Source organism: Tachypleus tridentatus, unplaced genomic scaffold, assembly GCF_004210375.1.
Source record: "Tachypleus tridentatus isolate NWPU-2018 unplaced genomic scaffold, ASM421037v1 Hic_cluster_2, whole genome shotgun sequence".
NCBI lineage: Eukaryota > Metazoa > Arthropoda > Merostomata > Xiphosura > Limulidae > Tachypleus > Tachypleus tridentatus.
In genome coordinates, this window is record NW_027467782.1 from 30896187 (window position 1) to 30908354 (window position 12168).

The 12168-nt window shown below is 31.3% G+C and overlaps 1 protein-coding gene across 35 annotated transcripts in view; it reads right to left on the reverse strand.

Moving 5' to 3' along the window:
- Positions 1 to 12168, reverse strand: part of LOC143242835 (uncharacterized) — a 76900-nt gene that overhangs the window by 22120 nt on the left and 42612 nt on the right. For 24 of the 35 annotated variants that reach the window (XM_076486406.1, XM_076486424.1, XM_076486400.1 and 21 more), the window contains 7 exons: positions 11516 to 11858; positions 8262 to 8445; positions 7897 to 8035; positions 5013 to 5159; positions 4195 to 4259; positions 3761 to 3917; positions 1102 to 1319 (listed from right to left, as the gene is read on the reverse strand). In XM_076486406.1, coding sequence (XP_076342521.1) covers positions 1102 to 1319; positions 3761 to 3917; positions 4195 to 4227 — 408 coding nt within the window. In that variant the 5' untranslated portion in view covers positions 4228 to 4259; positions 5013 to 5159; positions 7897 to 8035; positions 8262 to 8445; positions 11516 to 11858. Of the gene's footprint in view, positions 1 to 1101; positions 1320 to 3760; positions 3918 to 4194; positions 4260 to 5012; positions 5160 to 6363; positions 6518 to 7896; positions 8036 to 8213; positions 8446 to 11515; positions 11859 to 12168 lie in introns of all 35 variants that reach the window. The other 11 variants (XM_076486402.1, XM_076486432.1, XM_076486404.1 and 8 more) reach the window with 9 other exon arrangements.

The following is a 12168-nucleotide window of genomic DNA, read 5'->3' on the forward strand; positions in this document are numbered from 1 at the left end:
CATGGACACACATATATTCATTACAATATATTACATAAAAAAATAGCTTGTTCTCAGGCAATTATAATACTGCTTTAATACTATAATACTATTTTATGAATTTATGTCATTATGTTTGGTATCAAATTGTAGATTATACTGTAAATTTTCATATTATACATTATTCTATTTCTTAATTTAAAAATAAATATTAAAAAAACACTTTTAAACATTGATTTCTGTGTGTCACAAGGTACGTTAAATGCAGCATTGGTTCAGATTGGGTGTCCAAGTACGAAGCTTATTGTTTTGTACAAATTAGGAACTCAAATTACTGATACTGAGAAGCTAGAATATGAAATAAGAACCTCCTATCTTTTCTATTTGTTGATATATCATTCATATACTGAATTAAACACAGTGGCTCTACTCACTTCTTCCCATTTTTGAAAACAGGTCCTTATATGCACTTACATCTTGTGAATAACCAATCAAAAGCTTAAAATATCCCTCAAGTGGTTTTCTCAACCATTTTAAAGTATTACTTTGTGCTGGTAAGTTGGGTCTTTAGCCCGTTTGAAATTTCATATTCTTTAAGACCCAAATACAGCTTAGTTACTACACTTGATAAATTATAATGGTATCAATATAGTAATTTATAAATTTTTGGTTATTCAAACGTATATATATAAAACCTTTAAAATTATTTAATTTCTCATCTTCCACGTGTGAAGTTTCTTAAATATTAGCAACATAAGGCAAAGAGCAACTGAGTACAAAGGTTGTAACTGGAAGAGATAACTGTTTGCTTTACTTCTTTATTTACAGTTCTATATTTTACAAAAGAAATAAGTTTAAAAACATATTTGTTAATTGTAGTAATGATAATACATATATAACTGAAAATACTAGCCCACTAAAGCTCAGCCAAGATAGGTAACTTTGTGATGACTAAAGGTCAGTTTTATGCTCTTGGATACAGTAAGATGGGTGCACATGTGCTGCATCCTTGTAGCTTCTGTGATGTAGGTTAGCAATGACTTAAAGGTCAATATAATAAATATATATAAATGTATAATGTTATACAAGTCTTAAATTACTGACTGAGTATGCATATTTTACCTCCACATCAATGTTATCAGCAAAATAACCTTGGGCTGCAAGTTCCTGCTGTGCTCTTGCATGCTTTCCTTGAGATGCAAGAAGATCTCCAATCCAAACTTCTTCCTCATTACCATACCCAAGAAAGTGAACAACACATGTCCCTTCTTGTTCATTAATACTCATAACACATGCTTCATAGAGAAGTCCATCTTCAGAAAATATTGCCTGACAGTAGTCTCCCAATTTATAAAGTAACAGTATATATGTTTACTATCACAATCTTCTTATATATATCATAAGCTTAATAAAATAGAAAACGTATTTCAAACTTTCTTTAGTGAAGAAAGTTTGAAAATAATTTTTACCTTACGCTTCTCTCATAAGACATATTTGAACTTTTAACTCAAAACTCAAGCTGAAACCATTTATTATAATTTAATTAAAAACTGAACAGCTGTTAGATTATGTAACACAATATGCAATTCTTCACCTTTGTTAGAAATGTTAAAAATTAAACTGCTAACCTTAACATGAGGATTAAATGTAGGCTATTATATTAAAATATTATTAATATAAATATATAAAGCAGAAGTGTGATTCACTTGTATGTCTGTTTATTCTACATACACTTTTTGCCAGTTTCAACTAAAGTTGGCTTGTATCTATATGCCCCCTCCAGGAACTGCCATAGGAGGATTGTGTTCATCTAATTAAGATGTCAGACACAAACGTAACCAACTCATATTTATCATGTTAACCACATCTAAAACCTCCTCGCTGGGTACTGACATTTGCTTAAAGGTAAGGCAAGGATCATCACAGTCATTTCAGGCCCTAAAATCATGGATGTGAGGTAAACACAGACTCCAGGGCATGATACAGGATTGACCCAGAAATCTGGAAATGTGTCATCCTGTATTTGCTGGAAGCTCACTGCAAGCAATAAACTCCTGTCACTGTAGGACTGTGCCAAAACATTCAAAGGTCAGTAACATCCATATCTCATGAGAGAATGAGGGAGTGCCCAAGACAGAAACAGAAATATACTGCTTACTTTCCATTACCCAATTCACAGAAGGAAGAATCAAGGGAGACAGATGGACAACCCCAAACCTGTGTGAGGACTAAAGTTGATTGGCTCTCTTGATATTCAAAAACCAGCCTGCAGGATTCAAACATCTGCATGAGGATAGGATGAGCACATCCAATTGAAGAGGAGAACTGCATTTAGATGTTTAATTCTATGATGCCACTCAATTTAAGGGATGGTATACTCTTTACACCATCAGAACACCATTGCTGTATTTTGAACAGAATGGTTATAAATATATATATATAGAACCCATCCATCAGGATGCCTCCATGGTACCTGTGCTCAACCAAGGACCTAGAATAGGACCACTTCACTTTCAGAATTATGAGAAGATAGTGGATCACCTTCCATGAACAATAAATGAAATCAACATTGATAAAATAGGATGGCCATGCACTCACCAACCAGATAGCTTTGTGTTAAATCTGAACTGGAATTACAAGTACACTCCCATGGAGGCTTGTTTTAAGCTTTCTTTCTTCCCTTTAAGTGTTACAATATTCCATAATTAGGTACTCTGATTACAGATACTAACAGGCCAGAAATTAAAATAAGAATGTCTGATCTCTTTCTAAATTATTTATTTACTCATGCTTTCTTGTTAACATTACATATTTATGACCAATAAAAAAGCCATTCTATGACCTACGTGACTGTAATGTCTTTGTTTCATTTTAGTAAAAGGATATCAGTATTCCACTAGGTAATGAAATGTTTTAAACCTTTTCATAAGTAGGTAAGTTAGAAAGAAAGATAAGTATGAGTAATTCTGGTTTACTCTTTGAACTTTATTTCCAAAATGAGTATTTGAAAATTATACAATTATTTTTGGGACAACCAACTTAGGTTCGATGAAGATCAGCTTCCAAGATCAAAAAGGTTTCAATCCTGAAGTGTTGAATTTTTTCTTTAACATGTTATTTTTTTTTATAGATGTGTAAACTTTAACCAAAAAGTCCTAAAATGTACAAATTAAAAATTTAATAGATTAGATTAAAAAAAAAGGTAAATGGGAATTTTGTTGCCTTGAGGAATGCACAAAGAATATATGTTGTTAGATGATAGGTGACGTATCCTAATTGTTTTTAAAATAAAATCCCTGCACTTTGTTACTATAGATTATAATGAAGCATGAATAAAAGAGAAACAAAACAACAAAATTAAAAACAGAAGTACACTGTTACAAGCTTGTTGCCATTTAGGATAAATAATTGTAATTTTCTGCTGAAATCTGCAGTCATCCTAAAAAGAAGGAAAGGATAATTAAGATATCATGTTTTGTTGTGTTGGTTACAAGGCCAGTCAAACAGACAGCACCCATATAGTGTTAAAAATTGAGAAAATAGCAGATGAAATACAAATTTGTATTAAAAACTTTCAATACACATTTAGAAGGTTCTAGAAGTAATTATAGTGGAACAACCTCTCTGAGTAAGAAGGGAATAACACAATTTTCTATGTTTGACTTTCATATTGTGCTGAGTAACTTGACTCAACAAGAGTATCTATAACCTTCAGTTTTATTTGTTAATTATGAAGCAAAAACTAATAGTAAAAGTAAACTGTGCTACTGAATGTACTTACCAACAGATGGCACAACAATAACAAATCTCTTGGATAATCTCAGCTGCTTTGACAATGCCAAATGTTGACAGAAGGAGCTAATGTCAGGAACCAGATAAGGGGAAAGTTGGGGAAATCCTCCTCCTTTCACTTTAGATTCCAAATCATTCACTTCAGCCTAGATCCACATACCCATATCAGTGAAATATTAGACATATGAATCAAAAAATATTACTGATATGTTTCATCATTTAAAAAATTTGTATACTAAAGGAAAATTCACTAACATTAAAATATTAGTCAAGTAGAATTTGCAAACAAGAACAAAAAATATATAAAAAATAAATTGACATCATAAACTGATATGCTTTATACAACATAAGACAGTTAACATATATTTATATTTCTAATAATACTATAGAGTCATGACAATATATTTTTCACAACATTCCTACCTTCAACCACAGATGAGCCATGTTCCACATCATCTGTTTTCTTTGACCTACAGGTTGCTCAACTCCTTGAGAAATATAATTAATTCAAAAGATTAACACTAAAAAATACTCTTGAAAACAACAAATACCTGAATAAAATTTAACAGGTTAAATAAAAACAAAGTAATTTATTCTGCTTGTTAAAACCCAGGCACTAAACTAAACAAGTCTCATCTTTGCCTAGAAACTATACACACACACACATACATTTATATATATACATATATATCATTTAGTAATTAGTGCAAGGTTTCTTCTTGTGTAATGACATAAAACAGAAGTATGAAATTAATTCAATACTTCTCTAAAGTTAATAAAAAATTCACAATTCAGTTTTTGGAATAATGGTGCATACAAGTCAGACAAAAACTTCCAGTGTTAGTTTTCTTTCTCCAAAACTCTTCTGTTGTTTATGGTTTCATCAGGAAGTTTCAAACAAATATTCACTTACTCTTTAACTGTCTTATCATAATATTTACACATTTCTTCAGTCGGCATCAAATTCAAATTTTTGGTTTATCATTAATGCTTATAACAGAAACAGAAAAAAAGAACAAAAGAGAAGTGTACAAAAAAAAGTAACTAGTAACACAACAAAGATGGAACAGTAACTAGTCAATAACACAATAACATTTAGAGATGGACACCAGTAACTAGTCAATAACACAATAACATTTAGAGATGGACACCAGTAACTAGTCAATAACACAATAACATTTAGAGATGGACACCAGTAACTAGTCAATAACACAATAACATTTAGATTGTTATAAACTTACAGCCTCAGTACTTACAGCTCCACTGAAACTTTTTTCTGTGCTACTTGCAGTAAAGCATTCTTTTTCAGAGTTAAAACTGACTCCTGTCTTTGGGAGCCTAGCTAATAACTGGCCAAAATTGTGAAGACACTGTATGCGGAGAAAAACCTAGTAACACCACAAGCAAAAAAAAACAAATGTTTATGTATGCATTTTAGCTAATACACTTGTGTGAGAAAATCAAATCTTGATTAACACAAAATTCAACTTAACACTTTTGAACAATCTCATTAATATTGTGTACATTAATTTATAAACTTTTTTTTTCCCTCAAAAAGTCTACATATTAGTGGTATAATATGATATTCCAGAATACATATCCACTGATATCTAACAGGTAAATAAACATTAATTATTACAACACACAAAATGATTGTAAAAAAGTTAAGAGAACTAATGAAAGCTGGAGAGCAAAAAAAAATTAAACACAAGCATTTTATCTAAACTGGCCAGTTTCAGTGTTCTCATGACAAAAGTTTGGATACTGAAGTAACAAAAGTAACTATGTTTACACAGAATGAAGGCAGTAACAACATATATATGACATTGTTCAGTTACAATGAATGTTCCAGTGTTATATCCCACAATCTTACATCACTCTCGTTACACAAATTAAATAGACATAAACCACTAGCATATAATGACTTGTAGAAGCCTTTATGCAATCACTAAACTTGAGTACAACGTGTAATTCAGGAAAACAACAACAAAGAAACAGAGCCAAACAACTATAAGTTATCACAGAGAGACTGTTGTAATATATCACTTTTACAGGGTTAGTTGTAAGCTTACAGCCTTCCACACATACATCCCACTTAAGCTACTTACCTGAAGAACATCTGCAGAAAAATGTTGAAACATTTGCCTGAACAAAAGTACGTTGTTATTTCTAAGTTATGGAAGGATGAAATGTGAGTTGTGACAGGGTAAGTGCACTAAATTATTTGTAAAAAACTTAAGTTTTATCATCCAATAAAGTTTTAATTTACTACACAGTAACATAATAATTATTTATAATATAAAGATCAACCATGTAATACAAAAAAAGCTACATATTCAACTGTTTCTAGATGAAATAACAACTGGTTAGTCAGAATTCCACATATAGAACTTCTTTTAAAAATTCCAAATAACTACAACAAAAAAAAACTAAGCAGAGATAAATATTTATATTGTAGAAGGTTATTATGTCAAAATGTGATAGTTTTCTTCTTTTACTAGATTACTTCTTTTGCATATTCAGAGTTTTTATTATTATGTGTAAGCAAATAAATCACGTAATTTAATTTGACTTAAATCAACAATTACTAACTTCTTTCGAACTAAGTCCATAGGATGTATCAAATTCCAACTGAAGGTGAAAATTCTCAAGTGGGGCTAGCCCACGTAGGGTAAAGTCCTCTGGCAAAGGCTGTGTTTGTTTCCATTCTGGTCCATTCCAGACAAAACCTTGAACACTTGGAGGACTAGCATCAGAAAATACCAAGCATTAAACTTACAGCAACTTAAAGCAGTCCAGTAAGTTCACAACAACTACCAGGTGTTGGTCTGTCTGTCTATATATATGTAGTAATATTATACTTTTGCTAATTCTTTCACATCAAAGACCTTGCTATCCACCCCCAAACATTTTGAATGGGGTTCAGTTTGAGCAAACACGCTGGATGGTCCAAAAGAATCACGTTATTCATCATGAAACAGTCCTTTGTGCTGTGGGCATTGTGGATTGCAGCATTGTTCTTGAGAAAGATCCAGTCATTTTCACAAAAGTAAGGGCCTTCAGTCAATAAGGATGCTCTCTCCAACATGCCAATGTAACCAGCTGCTGTTTGATGCCCCTGTATAATACTGGAAGGAGAAAGTACCCCAGGATATCCTTATCGTGCTAGTAAAGTTAGAAGCCATCTGGACCATCCAGGTAAAATTTTTTCTCATCAGAAAACAAAACCTTCTTCCACTTTTCTAGGTCCCATGTTTGGTGCTTCTCAGCAAAGTTTAACTGAGCTGTTTCATGGTGTGGAAGGAGGCATGGCCTTTGAAGACGTTTACAGTTTTCAAAGCCTTTCTCTCACAGATGCCATCTTATTGTTCTTGATCTACATTCTGCATCAACACTACTCAACACCGGTGAAATTTTCTTGGCCCAACCACTTGAAATTCTCGTTCCATATCTTTCAGGGTCTTTTAAGAAATTTGCAACATCAAGAGAGACCTTGCTTTTGCAGCTCAACAATTCTGCCAAGTTCAAACTCTGTCAACTTTTTAGCCTTTGCCATGTTTTTACCCAATGTAACACAGGAGATGTCAGTGGGAGATGTTGACAACGCTAATGCTTGAACACAAATCACTAAATTTAATTACGTGTTTACCGATTAACGCTTCGTTTCTGTATGGTCTTAAACTTTTGACCAGCTAGTATTTAGACTAATTTCATAGTGTTCACATTTTCCCTATTAAATGCTGAAAAGTTTTTTATTTTTATTTTCCCTTTTCTTATTTTCATCTTTCAAAGCTCGACTCAAATAAGTGGTTGAGTCTAACAATGCAAAATGCATATTTTTTCATGTTCACTGATTTTAAGGTTTTGGCCAGCAGTGCATATCAAAAGTTTGATTCCATATAAAAATTACCATACGATATCAAATGATCAAATAGCAATTAGTCATACATATTTATATAAATCAAATGCCAGAACAAATTGGTTATTTAAAGCAAAAATAGTGATATCATATATGAATACCACAGTTTAAAATAACTTGTAGTAAGATAATAACACTCCAGAAAAAATTACAATTTAACATAAATATACCAGAATTTAAACAAACAAAGAAACAGCTTTAATCACCTCTCCATAAGTTACAATAATGTCACTATTGATGATTAGCCAATCAGCAACAACTTTGATACCCGGCAAAAGTCCTTCTTGGTTGATGATTTTAATGACTTCAACTACTGAGGGTGTCAATTCCTGTTCCACTAGAGACCTATATTTAGGATGATAATACTCAAAAAGATATTTTGGTGTTGACTATATCCAAAGACTGACAAAAACATTCATCATATTAAAATATTATACAAAACAAAAATGTTTAAAACTGAAATACCAGACACTTATTTTTATCAATCTGAGCATAAAATAACACTATGTAACAAAATTTTTACTTTTAATGCTAATATAATCAAGTCCATTTTGCAGAACTGCCTTATTACTAGTCAAATTTTCTTCTAGTCCTCCATTGCAGTCAACAGCAGTGCTCGTGACACTCTCAACACTAAGTCCACTGTGCTCACCGTAGTCACTCAACTCTTCTTCTTCGACTATATGCTCAGTCACACTACCACTGGTGCAACTAGCTGTGTCACTGCTGTTCTTCTAAGTCTGACTCAGAATGACCTGAATCATTGTTTTCATAACACACAGAAATTAGTTAGCAATTGATAATGACAAATTTTTTGTCGTACGTTTATTCGACCAAACACATGAACTGGTTTGAAATGATTAAAAAAAGGCCACTGATTTTATACTTTACATAGAACATGAATGATAAGAACTTGGAGGTCATAAACAGCACAAGTACGTCGTATACCATACACCTAAATATATCAAAATAATATCAGGATTTCCTAAAGCCTTTTGAGATGTTGACCCCTTTAGAAATTTATAAAGCGGTCACTGATTCTCAAATTCTTAGAACATAAATTCGAAGTGAAACTTCAAAATATAATCAACTTTTATGATGCAATCATTAGGAAACATAAAATGTGAAAAAAGAATGAGGTTTTCTCTAAAAGTTGCCTGATGAATATCGGACTGTAGGTTTCAGAGTTTGAGTCCCTGAAGTTTCTAACATTAAACCTATTTCTCTGTCTCTTCAGAAGTCCAACCATTTACATGACTAATTGCAGTTTTAACAACATACAAACTTGGAGAGTCATACAGCAGTTAGATGCATAGGCCAACTTTAGCACAGGAGTTATTTCTGTCCTCCTATCAACACTTAAGTCCTTATTCACCCCTTTACAGTCTCACCAAACCAAGGGGATCAATATCAACCATTCTGGGAAACCCTAATTTACATGATAAAGAATTTTGACAGACATTTGAGAAATTACAAAGTTTTATATTTAAATATCCATAACAAAGAGATAAATGAAAAATATAAAGTTATTACTGAAATAAACCTCAAAAATGTGACAAGAAAAAACAAAGAAATAATAATATCTGATCTATTAGAAGTCATAAAAAATGAAGAAGATAAATTGGAACTATTTTAAACTGTTCTGGTCATCGTTATGATGAAGTCCAAAACTTGATAAATACCATTAATAACTTTAATCCAACATGAGGTTGTTTGACATAAACTATTGCAAAACATAAATTATTTTCAAAGTAAAAAAGTCTCTGTCATAAAGAATGTAATAATAATGAACAATTTTATACAGAAATAATACAATCTGTTAGACACTTTAAAATATATACTTACAATATTTAAAAATACCATGCAATGCATCTGAGATAAGTAATAATGATACGATAAAATCTGTGTCACTAAAGTTACTAATGACCAGACAATATTTTTTATAGTAAAGATGTATTTTATACAAACAAAATTGAAAATTACCAATCCTGAAATTTTTTTAAAATAAAAATATCATATTAACATTATTGTGAGATATCTAACCAGTCACAAGTTGAAATGGTGAAATGTATTAAAATCTTGAAGAATATTTATCTGGGAAATGTAATGTGACATCGTGGTTATCGTTAAGTTTCCACAAAGCTTTGTTAGCATTTAATCACTATGTTGTACAGCATAACTGTCACAGTTTTACATTTTTAACATAAGGGTGTTTTACCATTTCACTATGAATAATTTACAATTATAATATTTTAAGTACTTCTGGATATGAAATTTCATTATCTTGACTTCCAAATCACTTATATAGTATTTAGTACAAACTACAGACAAATACCCAAATTCAAACCTACAGCTTTATATAATTACATTTTCATGTTTACAAAATACAATTTCATGAAAGTTCTTAAATGGTGTCACATCTGTGCTAAAGTACAAACATTTAAACCTAATGGCTCAGAAGAGCTAATTTGACAAATTATAAACTGTGCCCAAGTACAACTGGTCACAGTGATGACCCTGTAAATATTTTCTGAAAACTGTGAAAACAGAACAGCTACATTTGTACAGATAGTTGGTGCTTTATTGACACAGTTTTGCAAGCCTGATAAAAGATATGAATATTCAATCATAATGAAAATAAATACATTTTTATTGAGATTTGTTGTATACCTTCTTCAGTAATTAATACTTTTCAAATTTTCTGGCTCTTTCTGTTACAAAGATTTATTCATAACCTACCATCATGAACTTTAACAAAGGTATCACCACCAAAGTGGTCAGAGTAGTTAAAAATATGTTTGCTAACCATATTCTTAGACTTGACCAAACTATCTTCACAAAATAACACGTTGTTTTACTATTCTTTGATTGTTTGTTTAAACAGAGTATTTATGATGAAACTTAGTTGAATGGACGATAACTGCTGTAAAATCACAAGTGCAGAGGATGACATTTTGAAGTCTTCCACTTGAAGACGAGAGGTGGAAGACTTTCCAAATGTTATCATCTACACTTGTTTTTCTCCAACAGGCAGTTGCCATCTATTCATGTAAGTTTCATCAAGTTATTTTACTTGTGTTATTTACATACAATAAACCTAACAAAATAAATAAGGATTTGAATCAAAATAATATATTGGTGTTACCTTCACTACCCTCTAAATTTAACTAATGTCTGGTCGTAAGAGAAACTTTTCATAGCTTTCAAACAGATATAATTTAATACAAAAAACACCTTTTAACAATGAGAAACACACCTAAAGAAACTAAAAATAAAAGTATCAGATCTCTAGTTAAGTTTGATGTTTACTAAACTTTTCACAAGATTCCCCTGTTCATCTCTGAGGACCTCTGCTTAAATATTTTACTTGCTTCACACTGATGGAAACAGTTTATAATATGCTCCATCTAATGGCATTCAAACCTTATTTGTAGATATATTCTTTATGCTTTTCTTCATTGTAGTTCAGACTACATGCTGTGACATTATAAAAGGGTGGAATTGAAAAACTGTAATAATAAAAAATAAGGAAAGAAACATAAAATGTTTAATTATGTATTTAAAGTATGATAGTTTATTTATCTATAAACCAATGTTTAGGGATGGAATGAAAATTTGAAAATAATTTAAAGTCGCACCATTTACAAGAGATTCCCCTCAAAGCTGTATGCAAACAAGTGTTTACATTTTTTAAATATTCATTCCAATTTTTATCAAAAAAATGTTACAAAATGATAAAATAACCAATTCTAAAGTATTTTTGAGGTAGAAAATGTTGAATTAGAGTTTTCTATGATAACTATATTGGGTAAAAATCTTTTTTACCTTTTACTAATTGAACTGGCGTGTGTGTTTTTCTCATAGCAAAGCCACATTGGGCTATCTGCTGAGTCCACCGAGGGGAATTGAATCACTAATTTTAACATTGTAAATCTGTAGAGTTACTGCTGTACCAGCGAGGCACTACAGAACTGGTAGTTATCTACTTTTATTTCATGTAGTAGTTAAATTAAAATAAACAAATTTTAACACCTTCACTTAATTTTGAATCTTCCTGACTAGTACTACACCTTCACTTAATTCTGAATCTTCCTGACTAGTACTACTTTGTTTTCTTCTCCTAGACACTCAGCGACAAAGATCGTTCCTTGATTTTCTTTAGAAACCTCTGAAAAATAAACAAAGAAGAAGAAAGAAACAAAATTATTTTTCAATGGCACGAAAATAACAAAATTTACTAGCAATAAACAAAACAGGTTTTTTTTTCCAGTATGTCACTGTCCAAAGTTACAAAGTTCCTTTAAATAAGAGTAAATATGCATAAATTGTGTGTTTGTTTTGAATTTTGTGCAAAGTTACGTGAGGGCTATCTGAAGTAGCAATCCTAATTTAGCAGTGCAAGACTAGATAGAAGGCAGCTAGTCATCACCACCCACTGCTAACTCTCGGGCTACTATTTTACCAACAAATAGTGTGAT